General features: G+C 39.2%; 1 protein-coding gene across 1 annotated transcript; it reads right to left on the reverse strand.

The window, feature by feature from the left end:
• Positions 1 to 1,376: 1,376 nt before the first annotated feature.
• Positions 1,377 to 27,362, reverse strand: DCT (dopachrome tautomerase). Its single transcript, XM_036458143.2, has 8 exons — positions 26,575 to 27,362; positions 20,669 to 20,968; positions 18,307 to 18,407; positions 18,002 to 18,168; positions 15,251 to 15,430; positions 13,268 to 13,403; positions 4,403 to 4,604; positions 1,377 to 1,815 (listed from the first exon to the last, which is right to left on the reverse strand). Exons 1-8 carry the CDS (start codon positions 26,867 to 26,869, stop codon positions 1,643 to 1,645), a joined length of 1,554 nt encoding a protein of 517 aa, XP_036314036.1. The 5' UTR covers positions 26,870 to 27,362; the 3' UTR covers positions 1,377 to 1,642.
• Positions 27,363 to 27,653: the final 291 nt, after the last annotated feature.

The following is a 27,653-nucleotide window of genomic DNA, read 5'->3' on the forward strand; positions in this document are numbered from 1 at the left end:
CCATTGAGGCTGCCTTTTCAAATTAACATACAGCACCCATTCTTCATCTCCGGTAACAATTTGCTCTAAAAACGGCAAACGGTTTTGACGAGAGAGGAGCGAACTGCAAATTGTGACTCTTTGATTACTGTTGTTGTCGGTCAACTCATGAGGAACCCATTTTCCAAACTTTTGGACTTTGCCAAGTGCACGCAATTGATTGGAAATTGTTTTTTGTGAACAATTTAAAGTTGTCGCAAGCTCTTGTTGGGTAATTTGAGGATTTTGCACCAAAAGAGCTTGAAGAGCTTCTTGATCAAAATTGGACACACGGCCTCGACCACTCTTGTCATCTAACGAAAAATTTCCCTCGCGAAATTTCTCTAACCAACGCTGGCATTTTATGGCGCTAACTGCATCTTGACCAAGAGCCCTACAGATGTTTTTTGCAGCCTCACTTGCTTTTCTTCCTAATTGGAACTCGTAAAGCATGCAGTGCCGAATATGCTCTTCATCCGCCATCTTCTTAGCCCTAGTTTTGCAACAAAAACCAAACCAAACACAAACTTTTTCAAGCAAAACTTGTTAATTGCACTTCACACGTTCTGTAGATACCACGTGTTTGAAGGTTATGTCAATACAAGTCAACGCCAAGCAAGATTTTAAACGAATGTTTAAAAACGACATTAATTATTACTAGACCCGATATATATATATTTTTAAATAAGCCAAATGCATTTTACATGAGTAATTTTTCATCTGAGGCTACCTAGTAAAGAAATTGGTTCAGGATCAGTCAAATGAGACTGGGAGCAATGGAACTCTGATCCAATTGTCTCATATTCTGGATTATATCCTCGCCAGCCTTCTCCAGTCAGCCTTTCCTGGAAAGAGGGATTCTATTTTTTGGTAATGAGTTTGAAATTGTACGTTAGGTAAATGGAAAGATCTATAATTTAATCCTTCACCTACTTATTTATCATTCATATTTATCCAGCTATTGAATCTTGTGATATGTCTACTGTTAAGAACTTCAGACTTTTGGTAAATTCTGTGAAGTCTAATTTAGAAAAGAACCGAATTAATCATTCACTCACTTATTCTCTATCCTACTTAGAAAATAAGCCTATTTTCATCCTTACAGCCATTTTAAAGGCTGGAGAGGAAAAAAAGAAAAATAAGCCTCAGAGGACAATCAGAAGGGCACCTAAAAGCGTAGATATTTAAAGTTCAAAGGGAGCTTAGAGAGCATTGTAGCCCCTGCCACACCCTACCCACCCTATTACAAATGGTGACACTTGGGCTAAGAAAGGTTGAACCATAATCTTGTCCAAGTCTCAAATTTCACTAACCATAAAATTACAATAAACTCTACACTATCAACTTTTTTTTTTTAATATATTCTCAAAACACTGAGGAGGCTTAATCAATATGAGGAACTATTATGAGCAAGCACAAATCTTCAGCACTTTTGCTTAAGGCTGTTACACAGCAAAGCAAGCCAGAAACTACAGCTAAGCATCTTCTGTGTTGGGGATCATCATCACCACAATGAGCTGTGCCGAAGATGTTTGACTAAAGGAAGAACAGTGAGGGTTAGTTTGTTATCAGGGTCTCAGCAACAGGATAGCGGGCTTCTTTTCTAGGGTAATGCATGAGCATTCTAAGCATCTTCTGTGTATCTCTTATTGTTCAAATGTGTCTCCATTAAGGGTGCATATCCTTTGCGAAGTCTTCTATACTGAAGGAAAGCCAGCGAGGCAAAAAGACCGACCAAAAACACCAGCATGCCCATAACCACTGGGAGAGTCGCGGACCCACTTGGAATTTCTTCATCTGAAATCAAAGCAGAAGAAAAAAGTCTGTGATTGGGATTTTCGTCAGCTGAACACTCTTCACAAAGGAAAAAAATAAACAAATTTGCCTTTTATATGCATTTTTGTTGATAAAGCAAAACACTGGCTAGAATAAAATGTATCTTCTCCTTCCGCACCAACTATTTATCATGTCCACAATTGTTTTCTTTCTTAAGGAAGCAGGAAATGTCATTCCCTTATTTAAATACTGTTTGCTGAATCTTTAAACATTTCTTACAATAAATACTTATACAAAATAAACCCTCCAAGGAAGTATATATAACTACTTCCGTGAGTTAGAAACTCATTTGTAAAAGCACGTGCTAAAATGGTAACTGGTGAAATGCAAAATATGCAACCCTCAGGTGAAGAATTTTTGCCATTGTCTCTACCTTCTTTATGCTATGAACAAGTTGTATAAACATCTGTTTGATTACTTGCTTTCAATTCATTGGGATATATATCCAGAACCTGATTTGCTGGCTCATATGATAATTCTATGTTTAATGTTTTTTAGGAACTTCCATATTGTTTTTCCACAGAGGCTATGCCATTTTACATTTTGACCATCAGTGCACAAGGCTTCAAATTTCTCCACATCTTCATCAACCCTTGTTATTTTCTGCTGTTTCTTTTTGTTAATAGCCATTCTAATGGGTAGAAAATGATACCTAATTGTGGTTTCTGCCTAGTTTTTAAATTCCTACATAATCAGGTACTTCTCACAGATCCAACTTTGTTTTTTTAACTATTCAATGCTCATTTTTTTTAAATTGAATTTATTGGGGTAACATTGGTTAATAAAATTATATAGGTTGCAGGTGTACATCACATATCCAACTTGAATTCACAATAATCTTCTACCGAAGCCTTATACTATGAGAGGATTTCTTCTCACAGTCCTCTATGTGGACTACCTGTGCCTTTCACAGTCCTGTGCCCTCCCCTTCTTCAATATAAAATATTGTCTTCTTTCCTCCTCGGCTACCTAAGATCTATCATCTCTTCGAATCTAGCTTAAAAGCTATCTCTTTTCGCAAATCCCTCACTCCATTCTCTGACTTCTGATTATAGTTATGTTACCGCAGATGCAACTGTAAACTTATTTATCAGACCAGAAAATGAGCATGAGTTTGTGTCTTCTAGTGAGTTAATGCTTTGGGGGCATATTTAGAGCCTCTGTCTATACCTCTTAACTGGCTGATTTCAGAGCAGAAAACATGGTCAAAGAGCACATTGCAAAATTTTTGGTTATTTTATGTCCCAGTTAAAAGGAAAAGAAGTTTCAAAGAGATACCCTCAGTTGTCCACAGAAATAAAATTTCAAATCAGTAAGGAGAAGGGGTAGCAGTAGATGCAAATTAGAAGGAAAAGCAGGGGACATATTCTGGAGCCTGAAAGACTCTGAAGTCAAAGACAAAAGTGAGCTCAAAACGGTCCTGATTACTTTGTAGGTGGAGACTTAGTGAAGATGAAAAAAGAGACTTAGTGAAGATGGGAAAAGCTACTGGCAGAGGGGATGTGTTTTTGACTTCTTGACAAACTAAGATATTTGTTGTTATTATTTTAGCTTTCTTTCTCAACCTGTTCTAAGATTGTTTTTAATGAGGTCTAATTGACATATAGCACATTATTAGTTTTAGGTGAACAACATAATGATTCAATATTTGTATGTATTGCAAACTAAGATCCTTTAAATGGCACACAGAGCTATACTGGGGCCTAGGTAAAAAGAAAAAAAGAAAGAAAGAAAGAAAAGGTGTTCCTATATGAACTTATCAAAATATCCTTCTATATTTTGAACCAAGTAGAAAAAGAAATAAAAAAAATCAACAACCTAAAAACATGTTTAAAAAAACACATTAATTTATAAAATATACACATGAAGTCCCATGTCGCCCAATCTGTTAGCAGACGATGGTCAGCTTCACAAACCCCACCCAGCAGGGGTGGTATGGATAACTGGAAAAAATGGTCCAATTACAAAATACTGCAGGAATATAAAACAAACAACAGCCTGTCTTTATTTAAAATTCTGATAGTGAACTCATCAAAACATTTTTTGCATTCATTGTTTTAAAATATTGCATGATATTATTACCTATTTAGATTACTAACATATTTGGCCTCCCCTGAAACTTTGTGACCCAAACTAGTGCTGCTCTCGCCTCACTCTAAACCCAGCCTTGCTTTCCAGTAACAATCTCTTGGGAGTTTCTCTTCACATGAGGCTAGTGAATTTTTACTTTACTAATTAAACAGTTCAGACCATGGCCAGCTTTCGATTAACTCAAACAAAATTGTAAAATCAAGGTTTGTTCACATCTTTCAGTTTTCTAAAATATCCCTTTTCTGATGTTTAATTAGTAATTCAAAAGCTACTTTTACTAAATATCTGTATCCTAGAAAATTGCCAATAAAGTTAATTTGCTTCAATTTAAGGAATTGGTTTACATTTTTTCATTAAAAAAAAACACAAACAAAACAAAAACAAAAACAAAACAAAACAATAAAAACAAAAGCTCCTTTAAAAGATGAATCACCCATTTAGAAGTTGTATTAGTTACCTGGCAGATCAATGGCATAGCTATAGCCAAGTTGGTCTGCGGTTAAAAAGCATTCCTGATTAGTCACCGTAGGGAAGAAAGGAACCATGTTGTACATCCGATTGTGACCAATGGGTGCCAGCTCCTGAGGCCAAGCATCTGCGGAAGGATTGAATCTTCTCATCCACTCATCAAAAATGGCATCAGTAAAGGCATGGAGAACCTGCAAGACATTGAACATGACCTTGAACATTTATCAGACTATTTCAGTTAGATCAACCGAGTTGGAGCTTTCTCTACTATGGAATGTGGGTCTTCTTGACATGAGCAACTCTGTATACCCAACCTAATATCAGTCACATGCCTACTGGCATTTTCAGTTAAGTTTTCAAGGATGTATGACGTATCTCTCCAAACAGGATTACAAACCCTTTTGTCAAGTGAACAGATGAAGGTTCTGTTACAGATTTAACACTGGTTTGGGAACATTTGAGGCCTTCAACAAGTGTAGGTTAATTATTAGTTCAGAAAAAGGGCAAAGATGATGAGATACATAGCCTAGTCCAGTGGTTGGCAAACTGCAGCTCTTTGGCGCCTTGAATGTGGTTCTTCCACATAATACCACGTGCGGGCACGCACTTACAGTGGAATTGAAACTTTGTGGCCCATGAACAGAAGTCAGTTTTCAGCTCTCAAAAGAAATTTCAATCTTTGTACTGTTGATATTTGGCTCTGTTGGATAATGAGTTTGCCGACCACTGGCCTAGTCAAATTTCAGATGCTTTTGCTTTAACAGGAGAGATAGAAGAGGTTGCATTTACCAGTATTATAATACAAATGGACAGTTAAAAAGATATCTGAAATGGGTCTTCACATTTTTCTCACCAGGAGTACCCTTCTGTGTACTCACTTGAGAGCCCTCTCATTGGAATTTTGAGTATTATGCCAGCAAAAGAAAGTCTAAAGATGTTGTAATGTGCAGAGTGCTTATTTTAATTTCCTCAAGGAAGCTGTTAAAGTTTTTAAATACAGAAAATATCCATGTTTTAAAATAGTCACAGCAAAATTTCCACATGTATAGCCCTGATTTCACAACAGAATATAAATGTAAGTTCAGCTTAGGCTTTATGGCTGGTCATTAGAGTTCTTCTTTCATTTCTAGACTGTAAATTCGAGGAGCTCAGAGACACTGTCTGCTTTTCTCTCCATTGTGTCCCCAGGGCCTGTCACCCCAGGGCCTGTCACATGGGAGAGGAAGATACTTATTTCAATAAATACTTAATAAATTTATTCATCCATTCACCATTGTTACTTCTATCCCAAATATAGCACTGCTCAAATTATACTATAATGTTATTTATTTACCTATTTCCCTAAGAAGACCCTAACTCCTAAATGTCAGAGATAAGGTCTCTTTGCCTTTGAAGCTTCAAGCTTAGCATGCAACCTGAACAAAGCTGATGCTGAAGAAGTATTTGTTGGCTGACAGTGTCATGCAAAGTGGTTATATTTTCTGTAAAATCAACCCAAACAGTCACCTTTCTGGGTTGTCTACAAAGTCATTCCTTCTATTTTCTGGCATCAGAGTCTCTTAGGCACGAAGGAACTCAATGGTCCCTGTCCAGGCACATCTTCCCTGCTTGCCCACAGTCAGAATTCTTTGCTCTTTGCACTTCTCAAACCACTTTTAATGCATTGCCCTTCTGGTTTGTATTACTATTATCTATTCAGTAGATTTTCATATCTTACCCGAGGTTCCTTGCAGTTTAGTTGCCCCTGGGTCAGGTAACAATTGAGGCTTTCTACATTGTCTCAAGAAGTTGCATTCGAGATAGTAACAGAAGTCAAGTTATTTACTGAAGGGAATTTGTTATAGTAAGTAAATTTTTAAAGTTTATGGCAGAGACAATCATCTTAAAAACCAAAATATCAAATGTATAAGGCCTGGGATTTTAGAGAGATAAAGGATTTTTTAATTCTAAAGTCTTGGCTTTGAGTAACAAAATTTAAATCCCAAAAGAATAGAGGCATCCCTTGCTGGTCTGGCTCAATAGATAGAGTGTCAGCCTGTGGACTGAAGGGCCCTCTGTTGGACTCCAGTCAAGGGCACGTGCCTGCGTTGCAAGCTCGAGTCCCAGTACGGGGTGTGCAAGAGGCAGCCAATCAATGATTCTCATCATTGATATTTCTATCTTTCTCTCCCTCTCCCTTCCTTTCTGAAATCAATAATAAAAAAAAAAAAGAATAAAGAATAAAGGCATAGTTTATTGCGAAAAGCAACAACTTTGGAAGAATACTCGATAATGCAAATGATCAATGTTTCTCACAAGTAGCTTTCATAAAGAATCATCTTTGAGAAGGGTCATCATCCCTGGGAAAGGAGCTAAGCATTTGTCATTGGTGTATATCCTTGAGAAAGGTATGCATGCCCTATGTCATGGGAAGTCCAGAGAAGGTTAGTCATTTCCCAGAGAGGGAGGATGTGGCCTGGGGAGACTGGCAGCCTCAAATGCAAGTTTTGCCTCAAGTGTGGAGCCCAAGCACTACAGTGGGACTGTCTAAGGATGGTAGTCACTGTTGGTTGCTTACTCAATGTCCCTTCCCCTCTTTCTCCTTAGTGAACTTTCTTTGCATTTTGAGTGAAGGACTATGTCAAACTATCCATGAGATTTTACTAGAAGTCATTAGGTGGGACTTCTAGGGAAGCTCTTAAGGGTAATTGTTGCCCTAACCGGTTTGGTTCAGTGGATAGAGTGTCGGCATGCGGATTCAAGGGTCCTAAGTCCAATTCCAGTCAACAGCATGTACCTTGGTTGTGAGCACATTTCCAGTAGAAGGTATGTGAGAGGCAGCTGATCAATGTTTCTAACTATCCCTTTCCCTTCCTCTCTGTGAAAAATCAATAAAATATATATTTAAAAAAAATAAAAATAAAGATGATTGTTTCACTCTAAAAGTGTCCCTTTTTCTCTTTCTAGTTTTTTTAAAATATATTTTATTGATTTTTTTTACAGAGAGAAAGGGAGAGAGATAGAGAGCTAGAAACATCGATGAGAGAGAAACATCAACCAGCTGCCTCCTGCACACCCTCTACCAGGGTTGTGCCCACAACCAATGTGCATGCCCTTGCTGAAATCAAACCTGGGACCATTCAATCCGCAGACCAACGTTCTATCCACTGAGCCAAACAGGTTTTGGCTCTTTCTATTTCTTCTTGCTGCCTCTTGGAGTGTGGATGTGGCTGCAGCAGCCTTCAAGCAAAGAAGAGCCAAACAGCTAAGCTAAGAAGCCACTCACCAAGGACCAAAAAGACAGAAAGAGCCCGTGATTACTGGACTGCCTGTCCCTGGAACTCTTCCACATAGAGAAAAAAATAAACTTTTTTTTTTGTTTAGGTTTCTGTAATTTGAGTTTCCTGTTCTAAGCAGTTGAGACAAATCCTAAGTGACATATGGGAAAAGTATCTAGGGCTATATCAGAATGTATTTTCCAAAGAAGTCCACACTATTTCTTGAACTGTTAGATACTGTCTGAATTGAAGTCAGAAATCAAATTGTGATTAGAAAAAAAGACAAGAGACTCCCGGGACATAGAAAGCTCCAGATTTAGTGCTGCAAGAGGCAAATAACTTTTGGAAAGCACCAGAATTCGCCCAGTACAGAGTGTAAATAATAAAGGAGGGGACAAGGCTCTTAAAGCAATTCACAATGTGAAGAGATAAAAGAACAGGAAAAAGTAATAGGGAGAGATTGTAGTTCTCAGAAGAGCTATAAAACATTGTACAATAAATGCTCTGGTAGGAACTCTATACAGAGAGCCCAGTTTATGCAGTTAAAAGAGGTAGTGTGTGCCAAGAAAATGCAAAGAATGCAATAAGCAAATTCTAGAAGCAATAACATATCCATAGACTAGAAAGAGAGGTAATACTACCTGTAGAATAAATACAGGAAGGGGGGAAAAAAATACCACCAAATTTTAACATGAAAGCACTATTGAAGAAAATGTGAATGCATGGGCTTTTAAAGCTGATAGATGTTTTTAACTATTCCTCTCTGTGAAAAATCAATAAAATATAAATTTAAAAAATTTTAGTAATACAAAATAAATAGTAATACAAAATAAATACATAATAAATAGTAATACAAAATAAATTTTAAAAAAATTTTAATGTATCCCTTGCAGAAGAAAGCAATTAACCAACAAATAGTGTACTTACAGGCATAAAGACACTTAACAAATTACATTAAAAGACACACATATCTTCAAGATCAGCAGAGAATGAAATTACTATCAAACTTAACCTTAACTAAGATGGTTGCAAGTTCAGAACCCTGCCACACAGGTCACAGGACAAGAGTATTTGCATCTGGAGGAACAGTACCATAAGAACCAGGGGCTGGCTGCAAAAACATCTATATGTTACCAAAGACCAGCATACGCATTCAGCATTTGGATTCACGTGTGCTATTCAGAGATGACATTCCATTCAGAGTGGCTCTTAACAGTAGTAGCATGCTAATGCTCAGGCCCTCTGAGAATTTATGTGTGAGTGCCTAAGTCCCAAGAGAGACCACAGTTCCATATAGGAAATTCCAATTTAGAACTTAAGGTAGATGACATAATGAGAACATTGGGTCCGAATTTCTACGTATGAGGATTCCTAATGGTAATTCCTAAAAGACATAGTTAATCATGCTTGTTATTTTACAGTAATATTTATTTATTCTTGCCTTGTTCTACCAAGGATTTGAAACAGCATATAATCGGGATGTTGTGTTTGCATTTTCCTAAATAAGCCACATGCAATAAGCATGGGATAGTTCAATCATACCCAAGCTTCTACTTCCCTCTGCCACAGGGAGATGTGTACTCCATACACAGTGGACTTGGAGAGAGACAGGAAGCCATAATAAAAAGAAGAAAAACTTTTTTTTTTAATAATAGCCTTCTAGGCAGTGCACAGCTAAAACGATGTATTTCTCATTTTACTAGACAGTAGGTCCTCAAAAATGTTGTTTTATTCGTCGTTTTGTTATAACATTGATAAAAAAAAAAAGGGGGGGGGGGAGAAAATAGAGTGAAATACCAAGCTATAACAAGGCAGACATCTTACAGAAGAGCAAAGATGGCTGGAGAGACCTAACAGGTAAGCTCTCCCTCACCCCCTTTATTAGAGGTTGGGACCAATAGTTCACATCTGTGACAACCTCTTCATTTATGGCTACCACACAGATAGGAGAAACAACTTTTGAAAAGAAGGAACCACTCCACCAATTGCTCCCATCTCGGGATTTCTTACAACTCTCTCTCACCATGCTTTTATCTATCTGGGAGTCCAGAACACTCCTTCAGCCTTCACACCATCAGGCAAGCTGAGAGTTGTGGCAACTCTACTATACCTTTACCCTCCCTCTTTGAATCTCCTTTTTTTTTTTTTTTTTTTTTTTTGGTACTTTGGATGGAGTAAAAATAATCATCATCTTTGAAATACCTCTGACTTTGTCTTGTCAGTCAATCGCCTTAAGGCACAACTGTCTAAGGAGAGCGAGAAGAATCTTAATTAAGGTTTGGAAATTCAAATGCAGTACACAGTTTTCTAACTCTTTCCCACCAACTACAATAAAACACACTGAGATTTGTGAGATATTCATGTTGCACTTGACCATTTCTATGCTGCCTTCATAACACCCTAATTTATTAGGAGTTGCTTTAAGGAACACGACACTTTTACCTAACACCAGATAGAGGCTCTCCATAGTCCAGTGATGCTCCCTGCACAAGGCAGGACTGAGTGAAACTGGTTTGATTTGTAATCCTGTGCACTTTTGATTTAGTCATGTGGACTCCCAGGTGTCCAGAAAAATAAACTGCTATACCCTGATGGTTTCAGAATACACTTTGCTACGGACTGAATTGTGACTTCCACTCTTCCCCAAATCCACATGTTGAAGCCTTAATCTCCAATGTGACTATATTTGGAGATGGGGCCCATAAGGCAGTAATTAAGGTTAAATGAGGTCATAAAGGTGAGACCCTAAGATGATAGGATTCGTGTTTTTCTAAGTCTTACAGGACACACCAGGAGCCCACTCCCTCTCTCTTTCTGCCATGTAAGGACACAGTACGAAGGTAGAGGTCTTTCACCAGGAATCCAATAAGCCAGTGCTTTGATCTCGGACTTCCCAGTCCCCAGATCTGTGAGATATACGGTAGATTTTGATTGTTGAAGCCACCCCACCTGTGCTATTTTTCTGTGGCATCCTAGCAGAATAAAACACATTGCTAAGATTAACATTAAGGTGAGAGAAAAATCTGGGGAGAAAAAGAACACATAGTGTTTGTTTGCTGCAGTACAATCTAATCTGAATAATAATATAAACTCGAAATACTGGCAAAATAAAAAAAGGACCAGTAGTAAGATTTCTTCTTTAATTTCTCTGAAACAATCTATGCAAGACATGTAAGTAAGCCAGGACAAGTGGAATAGGGAAAACAGACAGTTAAAAGGCCAAGCAGTTTACAACTATCTACTGTTTCCTCAAAAATAAGACATCCTCCAAAAATAAGACCTACTTACAGGTTTCCTTCTGAGTGAAATATAAGGCATCCCCCAAAAATAAGGCCCCCCCTAGGCTCTGTCTCAGAATGCTATTGCTAAACATGAGAGATTTGGTCCACTGATTCTGAAAGAAATGGAGTCACAAGAAATTTACCAGGAAATTCAGGAATTGGATTGTTTTGATGATGTTCCAGAAGATGATGACATGATTGTCACTGAATAAATGAGTAAAGTCTTGATACTGTAGGATTCACAGTTTGTCTGGTTTGTGTTGACAACTACCGTAGATACTACCTTACCATATACAGGTAATAAATTTCCTTTATTTTCATTTAACAATAAATGTGTACTGTATTCTTCTTCATGGAAAAATAAGACATCCCCTGAAAATAAGACCTAGCACATCTTTGGGAGCAAAAATTAATATAAGACACTGTCCTATTTTTGGGAAAACAGGGTAGAAAGTCACAAAACCCTGTCTTCTGTAACCGTGGACATTTAAGAGTAAATGGTTTACACTTCTCCTCCCCTACCAGAGGGAAAATAGCTTAAATCACCCTACTCAGGGAAGATAGATAACAGAAATCCAATTAATACCATTTGTTCCAATTCACCCAATGATGGATCAAGTTAAGGAAATAAATTTCCTTTTGGTATATCAGCATAAAGCTGATGAATATTCTGCTGAGATCTTCCCCTAAGACCGTCCTTAAATTCCCTTTAAAGCCATCAAGATGAAGGACCCAGGGCACATTCTCACTCTTAGGAACACATCCACACCTTTCTTGCCCCCAGGTATTCATCTCCTAAACTCTAAGGCTCCCATGAGACTTGCAACCAGAAGGGCAAATAGGCAGCGGCAGCTCATCCCAGGCTAACCCCCTGAACCTGTCCCCAAGACCCACTTTTCTCTGACTTTGTAGTGAGTGAAAGTAGCCCATCTTACCTCACCTCTTTCTCATAAAATTTCTAGGGAGCCAAAACAGCCCAGCCTAGCTTTCCTGTTACTTCTTCTGTTGTAAGCTCTTCTTTGTTTTATTGTCCTCAGCTTTAATAAATGTATTCTCAAAATAACCTGGACTCATGTTATAAAATCTTTCCTAAACTAAATCAAGAACTCACAAGCTACAAGCCAGCCAGAGGCAGATCTGATGCAAACCCAATTTCTATCTAGTAACAACAGGACCAATTAATATACCTTGAGGTTTGCAGTCGACCCAGCTCAGTTTGTCATTTCAGCTCTACCAGGTTCTTTTATACTATATCAGAAGCTGCCTGCAATTGGGGGTGTGTAGTGGTCAAATGTCCCCCATATTAAGTAGATTTGCTACTAGGTGGTGTGTAACAATGAAAGAAAGTATAAGACCAAATTCTAGTAAACCCACAAGCACTTATTAGCAAGTAGACACAGAAATAAATGAAAGAGCCTGTTCGTGTACACCCAGGGAAATCCACGCTCTCCTCTGGCAAGGGTCTTGCATGGAAGACTCACTCCAAAGTGAACACAATAATATCTGACAGCTGGAGCAGCCAATTCTCAATCAGAATGCTTTGTGAAGTGAGGTGACCAGAACCAAACACCAATTAGAGCTTTGGACATTGTGGGCTGCTTCAAAGGTGCCAGGTTACTGAACTTCATGCAGGGGTCATGGTATGTTCAAAGTCCTTGCAGCCCACATTTATCTTCAATACCATTAATTTCACCAATTAGAAATCATTTCTAGGTATGCTGATTTATGGTATAAATTATGCTACATTATGACATAATAGTTAAAATCATTAGGCTAATTTTTGAATCTTCCTCTGGACGGTAATCTCCTATCTAGAATCATTCTAAAGCTAACCATCTCCAGAGCACAGGTTTATGATTGAGAGGGCAGGGTTGGGCAAGGCTAACTCCTGACTCCATTTTGTACTGTGGAGGAGGGCAGAGCTATCCTCCATTTTGTGTAACTGGACCCTAGCCCTCACCCAACCAATTATAGGGATGATGATGCCAGAGCAGTGACATCATCATCCCTATAAAACCTCTTGACCTGTGGAAGTTTGGCCTCTCTTCCGCCATGCCACTGTCAATGTAAGTGGGACAGAACCCATGCTAGCATGGAAAGGCTCTTTTGTTTATTGCATCAGACTCGGCTCCCTGGTGGTCCTTGGGGATCACAAATCTGGGCATAACACTGATAAGGGGACTTCCAATGCTCTCTAACCACACCAATGGTGCAGATTAAAATTAGTTTACATAGACATACATCCCATTGTTTACACAGAGAATAAAACACATACCAAACTTCAATCTTTCCTCTATGCTGCGGCTTTGAACTTACCACAAATATGGGATCATTGGCTGCAGAATGTGGCAAAGCATTTGTCCCGTTCAGGAAGGAATGAACCAAATTATGAAGACTCATCACTTGGGAGTCCAGGGATCCATCTGCTTTATCAAACCCCTCCAGGGCATTCCTGGGAGGAATAGGTACGTCAGCAATAACAGTCACAAATTGATAAAGGTTTTTCATTTGCCCCAGCCTACTTAATCATCTTCTAATTTGAGATTGGGTAGGGAAATGGGGAGCTCTGCCTGGCTCATTAACTAAGAAATAGCCTTAACCGTTAATGATGATCTCCTCTAAGGGGAGGGAACTCTTATTCAGCACTGGTTCTTCACCTGCTCAGCTGGGTTATAGCTCTTTACTGTCTGTATGACAACTTTTTACCTTCACATCTGTCTCCCAGACCAGACAATGAAGTCCTACAGAGCTTTTTTCTTCCGAGATTAATTAACAGGACTCAGTACTACACCCAGCACATGGTCTGGGATCAGTAAACGTTTTTGAATCAACATATACTCTTATATTCCAATTTCTCAATTAAATAGACCTGCAGCTTGACTTTAGTATATATTCAGTTTTCTAAACCAGCGTTTTTCAACCGCTGTTCCGCGGCAAGATGTTGCCTGGTGTGCTGTAGGTGCAGACAAGACAAGAATTTTATAATTTTTCACTATTTTGTTTACTTAATATTTCATAATAAAGTAATTATAAAATACTTTCTTTGTGTTTATTTGATTCCTATTCAAGAGAATTACTTTATATATAGTCAATATAGGCACAGAGTTAAATTTTTTAACATTTTCTAATGGAGGTGTGCCTCGTGATTTTTTTCATGAAACAAGTGTGCCTTTGCCCAAAAAAGGTTGAAAAACACTGTTCTAAACATATCCACAAATTTCCCTTTCTTTTTTTTTTTAACCTCCCTATTTTCAGTGTCTATATCCAACTCAGTGATCCTCAAATGTAAGCATACAACAGAATCACTGGAGAAAAGCATTTATTTCATGCACACTTTCAGATTCAATAGGTTCAGGTGGGATCCTACCAATTTGTATTTCTAGCCAGTTCCTAGGTGATGCCAATTATGGTTGTCTGGGCACCACACTTTGAGAACCACTCCCTTAAATCTATATGAAATGCAATCTCTGTCTAAAGCATTTGTATCACAATGGAAAACTAATGCATGTTTATTTTCAAAACAATCTTAAAAGTTGCCCTTTACGTCATCTTTGACACTGCCCTGAGGACTGTGCCAGCCCATCACAGACCCTGAGATCTATTGCATTTAGCACAATCTCTGCATTTAAGTTCAGTCTACCCACACCCTGACCTCAAATAACCCATCAGTTACATAATTTATACACAGGAAAGAGAGAAAACCAAGTTTGGGAGAAGAATATGAATCTATCCATCATTTCCTTTTAGAGTCTCATTTATCTTTGTTTAAAATATTACTTATATACAAACGTATTTCTCATAATTCTTAAAATTTGTTTAGAGGGGGAGAATTATTAGCTGATCTTTAAATTTCAGGCAGGGTAATGTCATTGCTGTGTTATAATTTGAGTTACATGAAGCCTGTAATTCCCCCTCTGAGATATCAAACCCCTATTTTAAGTTCTATGGCATACAGATTTTAAAAAACAAAACAGAAAAGTATAAGAAATATCATTAGCAAAATTACTTTGGCAAATATTTTTAAAGTTCTATATTTGATGAGGTTCCCTGGTTCTGAAGACTATGCCTATATGTGTATATAAATTATAAATATTAAAATATTGTTCTAAATAGTTAAATTATTAAAACTGCACTATTAATTATAGTGGGTGGATGATGACTTTTTTAACACTAATTCCTGGTTATCCCCTCTTATCAAGCCCTCTCCATTACTTAGCTTTTTCTCCTAACACCTGGACTCCCTTTCAATTCGTTTCAACCAGACATGAAAACCTAAGTGCTGGACTTCAGAGCACATACCTGAAGCTGAAAGTAGAGTTCTGGAAGAAAGGAGGATTGTCAAACTTCTTGAGAGACAGACAATTTTCTATGTCTTTCAACGATGGCAATTTCTCACCATTTCTTCCCGCTTGATTTCTTCTCAACAAACCTTCATAGGTTCCATTGCACAGGGTGACCCGGCGGTTGTAGTCATCTAAGCTAAGATTTGTATGGGAATTAAAAAGAATATGTCTTAATGTGTCAATAGAATAGTAACTTTGGGCCAATCAAACCAACCAGGGTCATACAATAAAATGTACAGTGGTGCCTCACACAACGAACTTAATTCGTTCCAGGAGCAAGTTTGTTATGCGAAAAGTTCGTTATGTGCCGCGTTCGCTGTGCGAGGCGTTCTTTATGCGAGGCACCACTGTATTACATTTACGGTATCTTAAAGGGCCAAAGATATATGGTAATAGTACTGCCTCCAAAACTAATTATGTATTAAAGACTTTCAAAAACACAGATGCAAAACAATGATATGTGAATAGGTATGCATAATCATTATATTGTACTTACTATTCCACTGGAGAGACTGTAAGAGGGTGTACAGATAAGATGTTGATTCCTATTATGTGAATTTGAATCTTGAGTGACTAAAGAGAGAAGAGGGTGACCAGTACTATACAAGCTAAGCTAGTTGGGCAGAAGGGCCTCTGTACTAGTAAAGCAAGGAAAGCAATTAGGCAAACTGAAGGCAAATGGAGGTGGTCAGAGTAAAAACAAATAAAACAATACAGAGAGGAGGTATTACGGCAAGCACTGTATTAACAAATGCTCAAGTCTAGGGCAGTGGGGATGGTCATGTCATGAACATGGAGGCTGCGAAAGTTCCATGCCCCCAAAAGACTATATCCCCCATGCCTGTAGTGGTCTGACATTCCACCATCAGAATGCCATCCCACTGATAGAAATAAAAATTTAGAGCTGTTTCTGTGTAGGTTTTAATGGATAGTATCAGGGATATGAGAGTAGAATCAGCACACAGGAGGATGAAAGAGGCCAGTTCCCTAAAACCTGGCGAAGTAGGGTGGGGTGAACAAAGCAGGTCTCCAAGGCAGCGTTTCCAAGTGTGTTCCAGGAAGATGGTCTGTGAAATAAGGGTGCCAGGGTCATATATGGGTAGACCCCTCTTGAAGGGTAATAATGCACTTATAGAAGAAAAGCCCTGAGACATTCTGAAACTAAAAAATTTTTTTTCATCAGCATTCCCTAAACTTATAGAAATCTCTCTCACATATCACCTATGAATACCTCAAGGCATTGTAAGAAACAATGCTTTATGAAAGTATGCTAAGTCACGTAAAAAGCACGTGTTAACACCCCCATGTGTGTGGAGCACTGTTCAGAGGGCTGTAGCAAAAGCTTAGGATAGAGTGATGGGATCTTGCAAGCTAGACTTCCACCCCTGAAAGTATGCACATGTCCTGGCTCAAGGTGGGGGTAGGGGGGTGGTTGATATTGAAGCTTTGTGCCCTGGAATGGTCAAAAGATATGGGACGCCAAAACCGGTTTGGCTCAGTGAATAGAGCGTCGGCCTGCGGACTGAAGGGTCCCAGGTTCGATTCTAGCCAAGGGCATGTACCTTGGTTGTGGGCACATCCAATTGCAAGAGGCAGCTGATCAATGATTCTCTCTCATCGATGTTTCTCTCTCTATCCCTCTCTCTTCCTCTCTGTAAAAAAATAATAAAATATATTTAAAAAAAAAAAAAGACACGACAGGGGAGCTAGATCAGCAGGGTTAAAAATGAGATTTTCTAAGAAGCAAATGAATAAAGATAGCCCTCTTGGGAGATTTTTTTCTGAGCTCTCTGCCAGGAAAGAAAAACAAATTCAAGGACTGGCTGAGGACAGACTTCTTCCTGGGCTGTGGGCTGCTTACTTTCTTCTGTGTTTTTTAATAATTAGAGCCTGTCCTCCCCCAATCCTATCCCCCATCCCTCTCAACTCCCAGCACCCTATGGTCCAGCCACACCACACTGCTTCCAAAGACTTTCTAGCTTCATGTATGATATTCCTGCCACCTGGGACACACACTTCACCCTCCTCTACTTGAATGAAATCTGTACCTCCTTAAAAGCCTCAGAATAATCATCTCTACCTCTTAGATTCTTTCCTCTCCTTGGCTTTGCACATACATCTATTATGATATTTCCTACCTTGTATTGTAATTTGTTTACAAGCATTCCACCTTTGTAAATATAAAACAATATTTTTTAAAAGCTATATGTTATTCATCCTTATATTCCCAGCATTATTATGATGCTTAGAATATGATTGGTGCTAAAATAGTTTGTCTCAAAATGATGGCCAAGCACATTCAGCTCACAATGTAACTTTCATGATTAAAAAAAAAAAATCCTCATCCAAAAATTTATGGTTTTGTATTGATTTTAAAGAGGGAGGAATGTAAGGGGTGGAGAGAGGGAGAGAGAGAGAGAGAGACATTGATTGGTTGGTTGCCTCCCTCATGTGCCCCTATCGGGTATTGAATCCACAACCTGGGTATGTAACCCTTCAATGCATGGCCCTAGACTCTAACCAACTAAGCCTCACTGGCCAGGGCCATGCCTCCATATTTTATGAAAGAGTTTAGAATTTTTTAAAATCCCACCTCCTCCAGGAAAGTCATTTGCAGAAATATGTAAATAGAACCCAACATACACTAGAAACAGAAATAAAAAGTGACTTGCCATCTCTCAGACCCATCCAGACCAGAAGTGATTACCTATCACAGACAATTTCCCAGCTGGAGAATCTTGAGTTCTGACTAATCAGTGTTGGATCATCTTGTCTTGCTCCCCCGAGCAGTTGGTCTGTACACACGTCACACTCATTCCTCCCAGTGGCAAAGTTCCAGTAGGGCAACGCAAAGGACTCATTGCCAATAAGTCGCTAAAAGCAAAGGACATGCCTGGTCACTTTATCCATGCCATCAGATAGAACAGGAAAGCATATAATGCAAAGAATGTTATGGGTCTTCACCAAATGTGTAACAGAATGTAAAGAACCAAAAGTATAGTTTTCACCAACCTGGAGATCTCTTTCCAGCCACAACAAATGGTACCGATGCCAGGTGACAAAGGCGGGTCCTTGGTGTGAGAAATCAATGGCCTTGTAGGGGCGGCCTGGCCCTAAAACAATTGGGAAACTAATCAGAGACCACAGAGCAGCATTTTTTTTAAAGTTAAACCTTACCTAGGATGTGTCTGCAAAGCCAATAAGTCCATGGTGTTTTAGTCCAAAGTAATTGTTTTTGTCATTTATCTTTCTGAAAGTAGCAACAAAATAATTTCAGAATCAACTGGCACTTTTAGGGTGAATTCTTCAACTCTCCAAAGTTTGAATGTCAACGGAGACCCAGAGAAATTCAGATGACTTTCAGCTTTAAAAGTCCATGTTACATATTTAATGAAATTCTAGTCTCCAGAGGAATAGGTCATTAAGACCTAAATGAAATATATTTTTAAAAGATATTTTCTAACCCATACAAATGAATACATTTATAAGGGAGGGGTTAATTAAGAATAAAGCATCTTCTAATGCACTCAGTCTAATTCAGTATTTATATAGCCAAAAGGAACTTTCACGGATTTTGCCTTAGCCATCAATCAGTTAGAACTACTGGCTGGCAAGTGTGGTCACCGACACTAGAAGAGAGAAAATATGTTCAAACCAATTTGGCTGGCCGCTGGAAAAGCCAATTTTACTGAAAAGTTGTTGGCCATTTAATGACCTCCCTGCTGCCTGTTCCATCCTTCTTCCCCCTTTCATAACAGCTTTTGATGGTTATGTAGAAACTGTAGCTAACTTTAGTTCTTTTTCAAAGTACCTATAATAACTTCAGAGAGCTGAACAGACATGAATATAAATTTAGTTCCTAGATGCAACCAGAAACTATAGTTTTTCTTTTACTCTTGAGACACTAGCTTCTCATAAAGCAAAAATTCTTCAGAGTCAGGACGGGAAAGCTATAAAGGTTTACAGCCAGAAGAGCCTCCTTATCTATCGATAAAGACAGATGCTTACTTGAGATGCAAGTGTTTTAAAGACACATGGAAGAAAGGACTACAGTTGCTGCTGGTGGTTATGTAGCCCTTTTTAAATATTTTAACCCAGAAAAACTTTAGAGTTCTCAAAACAGAATGATGAAGGAGCATAATATTGTATGTCAACTGTGATGGAGAATCTTGTTTTAATTCAAAAAATTAATTAAAGTTAAAATTAAAAAATGATTAGGAAAAATCAAGTGATGGGGAACCAGTAATACACACGAGGACAGACAATTCCAATTCAAAGTGAGCTTCATGTCCTCATTAACCTCACTCCAGTGAGGGCTCCCAAAGTGGAAATAATAGCAGGTGTAACCAAGGGTTCATAACTGCACTGAGAAGACCCTGGAATGGACTCTGGAACAAACGAGGGTTTACAGCTTTCACCTGAGTCAAAAAGGACTGAGGATGGAGCTGAACTTACTAGATTCATGAAGTTCCTCCCATTCCAAGTCCTACTCAGGCCCCAATTTTTAGGATCCAGAAGGCAAGGCACCATTTTCTTAAGCATCAAACATAACTGTAGTCCAATAACTGAGCCAGAAGGAACACTACATTGCTGTGGCTATGCTGCTTTTTTCTTTTTTTTTTCTTTTTTTTTTTTGACAATGCAACTCTAGAAAAACCCTGGGGATCCCAGCAGGGCATGGGCACCGTAGATGATGACCTGGAAGTCTAAAGACTAATACATGTGAGTTTACTGGTAATGACACGCTTCCAACACACTCTAATTCTGCCCAAAGAAGTGTCATGTGGTTTAGCATGTGTTCAGTTAATTCCTCTAATTTGAAAAAAGGGTCAGAGAGGGCTCCCATGGCCAGATTTAAAAATGTTTTCTTCTGGAATCGAAAGAAGAAATTTGCCTTGCCCTGGTTGATATGGCTCAATTGGTTGAGCATCATCCCATGCACTGACTGGTTTTTGGCTCTATCCCCAGTAGGGGCCATGCAGGAGGTAGCTGGTCAATGTTTCTCTCACATCAATGTTTCTCTCTCCTTACCTCTCTCTAAACTCAATAAAACCATTTTTTAAAGGAATTTGCCTTCAGTTCACCATATCTTGCCTTTGAGAATTAATAGCTTTGTAGACAAGAGTTGGACTTCTAACTCAAAACACAAACTACAGGAGAGAACATTTTCAAATGTCTACAGCTGATGTGCAGGAAGAAACTGCTCCAGCCTAACTTTAGGCAGCAGTTTTGACAGTTCTCTGACTTTTGCACACACCTAGCCCTTCCTTCAGGTTGTGGTGAATTAACTTGTCTGAAATTACTTTCCATCCAACTACCCCAGCCCCAAACACAAACCTATGATAATATACGTTAACCAAAGGGGGGAACCCACCTAATAATGTGTCTCTAACAGAATAATAATGAAGCCACACAAAGAAATCATAAATGCTGCAGTTGGCGATCTGTGGCTGGGTCCCGTTGGGCCCAAGCAGGCCCAGCCAGTGTTGCGTGGTGATCACGTAGTCAGGGTGTGTGGTGTTCTTCGCGAGGTCTAAGGCACCCAAGAACTGCTCCCTCTCCTGAGGGGTCAAAAAATGAATGTTCTTTCGAACAACCGGTGGTTTCTTCTGATCGCAGTTGGGGCCAGTCCAGCCAAACTTGCAGTCTCCACAGTTAAATCCAAAAAAGTTTCCTAGAGTATTTGGGATGGGGGGAGGGGGGAGTGAGGGGGGGATAGAGAGAGACAGAAGAAGTAAGTTTATGTCCTTTGGAAGAAATTTCTGAAGTTAACAGTTGAACTTGGGGGTAGAATGCATGAGAAGATGACAGTACTTGCAAGGGGGAAAAGAAAGCCAATTTCTTTCTCTCACTCTCTTGAAACGTTTGTATCTCAAAGTGAACTGGACACTAGAGAATTCTCTAGAAATATCAAATGTATTACATGCTCTTATGGACTCAACTGTGTCTTCCCCAAACTAATGTATTGCAATCCTAACCCCTAGGATCTCAGGATATGACTGTGTTTGGAGACAGGGTTTTTAAAGAGGTATTAAGTTAAATGAGGTCATTTGGGTGGCCCCTAATCAGGAATGACTCTTGTCCTTATAAGAAGAGGAAAGTTAAAGGCAGACAGTTGCACAGATAGTGAAGACACAGGTAGAATACAGCCAAACCTGCCAACACCTTGATCTTGGACTTCAGGCCTCCAGAACTGTGATAAAATGAGTTTCTGTCAGCTAGTCTGTGGTACTTTGTTATGGTAGCACTAGCAGCCTAAGCACATGTTGTCATCCATACTCTCCTTCCTCTCATGAGTCATGCGGGGTGTCCCTTCCTAGACATCTCCATCTCTCTACCTGAGACTGAGCAGCAGCCTCGGTGTCCACCTGCTGAGCCCTGCTACCCTGTGGCACACACTAAAAGGCTGACAAAGACAATTCACTGATTTAGAGGAGAGAAAACACAAAACTAAGCTAAAGGTGAAACCAAAATATACAAGCTGATTTCCAAGAAGGCAGGTGAAATCTAACGTTAAGAAAGTCGGTTCATTTCACAAAGGAGACAGAGTTAAGGCAAAATCAATGAAGACAGGCAGGTCATAAAGGTGAATTAGCTGCCATGGTATCAAATCACTGCGGGTTCCCTATGTTTGCACAAATGTCTCTGCTCTATCAACCCAGGGAATGAGAACTAGGCAACCAATCGATGTGTCTCTCTCACATCGATGTTTCTCTCTATCTCTTACCATCCCTTCTACTCTCTCTAAAAATCAATAGAAAAATATCCTGAGGTGAGGATGAACAAAAAAAAATTGTACATCAACTATTATTGAAAAATTTTAAAAATTAAAAATTCATTTTATACCATGTCTCAGAGAAAATACTCCAAAGCTCTGCAGATCCTTTTCATTTTTTAGCTTCTAAACCTGGTCTCAAAAATCTCTTAAAATGCTGATGACAACTGAAAAGTGCAACAATTTAAAAACTTAAATGTAGCACCCAAATGTTTATTTCTTTAATTTAGGCTTCCTAGTAGTTCCTTACATCAATTTAACATGTTATTTTTTTCCCCTTAATCTACCACAGCAACAGCAAAAAAAAAAAAAAAAAAAAAAAAAAAAAAAAAAAAAAAAAAAAAAAAAAAAAATAGAGGGCCCTTTTAGAAATGAAGAGAGAAAATAAAAATAAAGGATCCCTAGATACCAATCTATCTATTACTGAGTATGTCCTTGAGCAAAAAATAAATTTAAGAAGACAAAGGCCAATATCTACTAGGACTGGGATAAAATGGGAAGAGACTAAGGGCAACCAAACAATGCACGTTCCTACAAGAACTCCAACAGCTCCACCTCAGAAAGCTATTAGACTAAATAAGCTTAAAGACCACCGATTAGTGGATTTATAAGGAGCTCTAAATAGCCTATTCCTTTTAATTAGAGATTCTATTATTTTAATAACAATACTTTATACTCACATAGGGCCTTTCATCTACAGAGCTCAAAAGGATTTTACAGGTGTGGTTTCATCATTATCCCCATTTTAGAGATTGGAAAATGGGGGCACTTAGTCACTTGTACCAACAAGAAATTCTCAGACAACTATTCAAAAACTATTTGGTGTGCATGTTTTTCAAAAGTCTAAAGACACAGCTGCAACTGTCTCAGAAATGCCATCTGGCAGGTATGACTTATAAAGTGAATGGCTAAGTCTCCTGAAATTCAGCTCTTTCTAGCAATTAAGTTCAATAATGTTTGTTTTCAATTTATCCCCACAGAGAATAGAGAAATTAGAAATTCTTTCTAGAGAATTTGAGCACATAATTTAGAGTCTTCCATCCCACCACATCCCCAGAGTTTGCATTTATTTTAATTAAATTGGCTAAAATGTTTTACCAACTTCAAAATCATAGAAACTATGGTGTGTTAATTTTTATTTTCATTTTTATTTTTGTGTGATAAAAACACTTACATTTTTAAGTGTACAATACATTATTGTAGGTACAAAGCTATACGGAACTGTCGAAGTTATTTTGCTCAATCTGATTAATTTAAATAACTCATGTAAGTGGAATCATGCAGTTTTTGTCTTTCTGTGACTGATTTATTTCTTTAGCAAAATATCCTCCAGGTTCATCCATTGCTTACATATTACAGAATTTTCTTCCTTTTTTGGCTGAATAGTATTCAATTGCACATATATATACCACTTGGCTAGGATGTAGAGAAGTTGGAAACCTTGTGCACTATTGGTGGGAATGCAAAATGGGGTAACTGCTTATAGATAACAGTATGAATGTACTTCAAAACTTAAAAATAGAACTATTATATGATCCAGCAATCCCACTTTGGGGTATTTATCCAAAGGAATTGAAATTGAATTCTTAAAGAGATATTAATTCATTCACAACAGCTAAGATGTAGAAACAACCTAAATGTCCAGCAATAGATGAATGGTGTGCTTATTTTTCCACAGATTTAACAAAGTTCAAGGTCATCAGTAGTCTATTGTCCAGAAGCTAATCTATACTTTTTTTTTTAATCCTCATCTGAGGATATTTTTCTATTTATTTTTAGAGAGAGTGGAAAAGAAAAGGAAACAGAGCCGAAACTGTTTGGCTCTTGGCTCAATTGATAGAGTGTCAGCCTGCAGACTGAAAGGTCCAAGGTTCGATTCTAGTAATGGCTTACCCGCCTTTACTCAATTCTAGTCAAAGGCATGTATGTTGGTTGCAGGCACATCCCCAGAAGGGGGTGTGCAAGAGGCAGCTGATCGATGATTCTCTCTCATTGATGTTTCTAACTCTCTATCCCTCTCTCTTCCTCTCTGTAAAAAATCAATATATTTAAAAAAAAAAAAAAAAAAAAAAAAAGGAAACACAGAAATACTGATGTGAGAGAAACACATCAATTGCTTGCCTCTTACATGAACCCCGACCAGGGCCCCAGATGGACACCTGAGGTATTTACCCCTAACTGGAATGGATTCTGGGACCCTTCAGTCCATAGGCCAACACTCTATCCACTGAGCCAAACCGGCTAAGGCTATACATCTTTAAATTTTGGGTGACCCCAGGTGAATCCCAGAGTCCTATTTGCAAAGTAATTATGAGGCTACCAGAGAAGAGGGCTTTGGAGCACTCAAGAATAGTTTTAAATTGTTAAGACTGTCTCCTAAACCATGAAAAAGCTACCCTAGGAAGGCAAGCAACTCACTCTTTGGGGAGAATACACAGAAAGACATGTGTCTTGCTTTGGGACATAAGACACATCACAGTGATTACTGTGTCTACTAAATAACTTCCCAGATCAGTCACTAAGGACTTAGTCTGGTGCCCTGAGACCCAAAGAAAAAGACCATCTAGCCAATGCACAGGAGCCATCCAAAGTGGGGATGGAAAGAACTATGGTCCTGTATGAGCTTGGGTAAATCAACTCATGGAAGAGGCGGGTAAGCCATAACCTGGTAGTGGGTCTCAGAAGCAGCCATGACAGTGACAATGGCTAGAATTGGAGATCATACACCATATACCTTGAGGAAACCCTGCTTTCTCTGACTGGCTTATGGACATGAGAGGTCCTTATAGTCTGGACTTACAGGACAGGCCTTGTTTCTGGCTCTTTCTCATAGGTATGTTTATCCTCCTCAGAGCAGGGGTTCCCTTTTAGGCTTTGAATGTAGATCACCCTAACCTCAAGTTTCTGACACTTCTAGAGAATTGCCTCAGGAATGATAAATTGCAATTATCCCTTCTATTCTGCCACTCTATGTTCTTCCCATCCCCATTGTTAAAACACACAAACACACACACACACACACACACAACAACAACAACAACAACAACTTGTTACGCAGGTCAAAAAGATAAAGTAAAAGATGATAAGAAGAATGGACATTTATATCTGATTTCTTAATACCTCTGTCTCAGAGATTTCCAACTTGTGTACTTGCGGAACTCTAACATTAATTGACTTGCAAATAGTATTCTGGAAGAAATTTTGATTCAGTCCATACAAAGAAATTACTGTGTGGTGTGGTTTCCAATCACCCAAGTAATATGAAACCTGCTGTTTCTCATTAGACTGCAAAGCCATGAGAATCCATGAGATAATGTCTATAGAAGCAAACACTCAATTGGTTTAGAAAAATGGATGGTAATATTCAATTTGCTATTAAAAACTTTAGGCCACAATTAATACTCAAGGCAAAATTAATAATTTTTTGAGTCATAGAATTAACAATATGACTACAAAATGATTATAAAGCCAGAGTTATTTTTAAAGTTTAAAAATACCAACATCATTCCTACTTTAATATCACAATCCTTTGTACATTCTCTTAGTTTACTTTTAATAACCTTACATAGTTCAATTATCTATATTTTTCAGGGTTTTGGTGAAATATAACAAAACATAATTTCAAAAGGAAAACCCCTTATGCAGCTCACACTGCAGGACAGTGTCGAAGAACTTTGCTCAAGTTGCGCTTATGTTTTCTGTGTTTCAAATGGCCTATCTGCCTTTGAGAGTTTGTCACGGTTGTCACAGCTGCTGAGCATGGAGGGAGCCCAGTGAAGAGGACCTGAGAAGGCTCAGAAGAGCCAGAGGCATAAGAAGTGCACAGAGATTAAAAAGAAACAGGTCATAAAAGAGAACAAGGCCAAAAAGAGGGACACTGCACAACTCTGAAATGCCCACATCGAACCCAGAAAAGAGAGAGAAAAGCCATTGCTCTCTGATAACCATCCTCCCTTCCCAGAACAGAGGCAGCTTGGGCCTGCCACATCTCTCCAGCTTTGGCTAAGTTACTACACACCAAGGCATAATGTCCCCCTGAGTGAGACCTGTCAAAATCATTCGAAACTCAGACACGAAGATGACAGAACACCTGCCTTCCACACCCACCCTCCAGATGCCAACCTCACCCACCCCTCTCTTCAACAAGTGCCAACCTATTTCGGGAGAAGCATTGAATCCATCGTGAAAGGACTTGCTCTGGCTTTCAAAGCTGACTCCTGAGCCCTGTAGCTCCCAACAGACAAGCCAGTGGTATGTTGGCATGAGTTCATATAGCCAGGCTTGGCTCATGTAATATTTATTTAGATTCCATAACTACATGTACCAGAGGACGTGAAGAATATAAGCAAGGCATTATCCTTCCTCAATTTGCTCCCCATGAGAAACAAACTTGGATTGCCTTTCAAAGCCTGGTCTAGCAGGCTCTTAGATGGGGCTCCTTTCCCAACGGGCCCTCCCCACCTAGTTAGGGGCAGGCCAGGTCTCCCCCAGGCGGTCTGCCTCACCTGTGCAGTTGCAGGTCCGGTTGAAGAACTTCCGTGGCCACCGTTCTCGGTCATCCTGGTTTCTCAGGACATAAGGACCACTCCAGGGCCTGGTGTCGACTTGCACCTCCGTGCACTGGCCCCGGCCCTCTTGAGAGCCACAGATGTTGGCCGGCTCCTCACCCAGGGGCGGGCAGCACTCCTTGGCCATCAGGCTGTCCACCGTCATGCAGACCCGGGGGAACTGCGCCCAGGCTCCAGGCAGCATTCCGTAGCCCAGCCAACTGAGCAGAAGCCCACACCAAAGAGAGCGCATGGCTTTATAATCCGAGAACTTTCTCCTCCTATATACTGCTTTCTTCTTGTCTTCCACTTGAGCTCTTTAGTATTCACTCAGGTTTTTTTTTTGTTTGTTTGTTTTGTTTTGTTTGTTTGTTTTGTTTTTGTATATTTTTGTTTTGCGGTCTGTTCCGCTCCTCTTTAAAAAATACCCACAAAATCACAGAACCCATGCATGTGCACGTGTATACATGCACACACACAGGCTATTTTATGGGATCCAAACAACTCAAACAAATTTAATTTTATAGAAGCGCCTCTAACAGCCAGATTTAATGAGGGGAACCCTTCTCACCGTCTTCCCCGTTAAGTCAGGCTTTGTCTAATTGAGTTAATTTGCAGAGCACTCCAGTCATACTGCTTATTATGCTGGTATTTTTTTAAAACTCCTCCTTTACTCGTTAGCCCATGACTTTAATTGCCTTGAACTCAGTTCAAAAGCCAAACACCGGGCTGCCTTTATTCCGTCTGGATTGCCAGCCACCGGGCCTCGTGGGGTTTGTGGAAGGGCTGGGAGAAGCCATCATTAGGGGGATTAGTGTTAGAGAAAGCCTCATGGTTAGCACATGACCCAAAGCGCACAATGAAGTAGATAAAGTTTCTGGCTCTGTTTCAAGAGGGTAAAACCATCTTCATTATCTGGGCTCATGTGCTCCAGCCAAGCTTGTGACCTCAGACTTCCCAGGGAGTCAATAGATGCAGTGAGCTCACTGTCAAAGGCCCTTTACAGACAAGCGTGCGTTGCTAACTACATTCACTCC

Source organism: Pipistrellus kuhlii, unplaced genomic scaffold, assembly GCF_014108245.1.
Source record: "Pipistrellus kuhlii isolate mPipKuh1 unplaced genomic scaffold, mPipKuh1.p scaffold_m20_p_3, whole genome shotgun sequence".
NCBI classification, from domain to species: domain Eukaryota; kingdom Metazoa; phylum Chordata; class Mammalia; order Chiroptera; family Vespertilionidae; genus Pipistrellus; species Pipistrellus kuhlii.

What these genes read in the sequence shown, in the direction of transcription:
- DCT (XM_036458143.2), bottom strand. Translation starts at nt 26,869, where the DNA reads ATGCGCTCTCTTTGGTGTGGGCTTCTGCTCAGTTGGCTGGGCTACGGA. An exon ending in TGTTAGAGACACATTATTAG is followed by an intron (nt 18,408 to 20,668) that starts GTGGGTTCCCCC and finishes CAATTGTTTTAG; the next exon opens with GGCCAGGCCGCCCCTACAAG. An exon ending in AACTCTACTTTCAGCTTCAG is followed by an intron (nt 13,404 to 15,250) that starts GTATGTGCTCTG and finishes TATTCCTCCCAG; the next exon opens with GAATGCCCTGGAGGGGTTTG.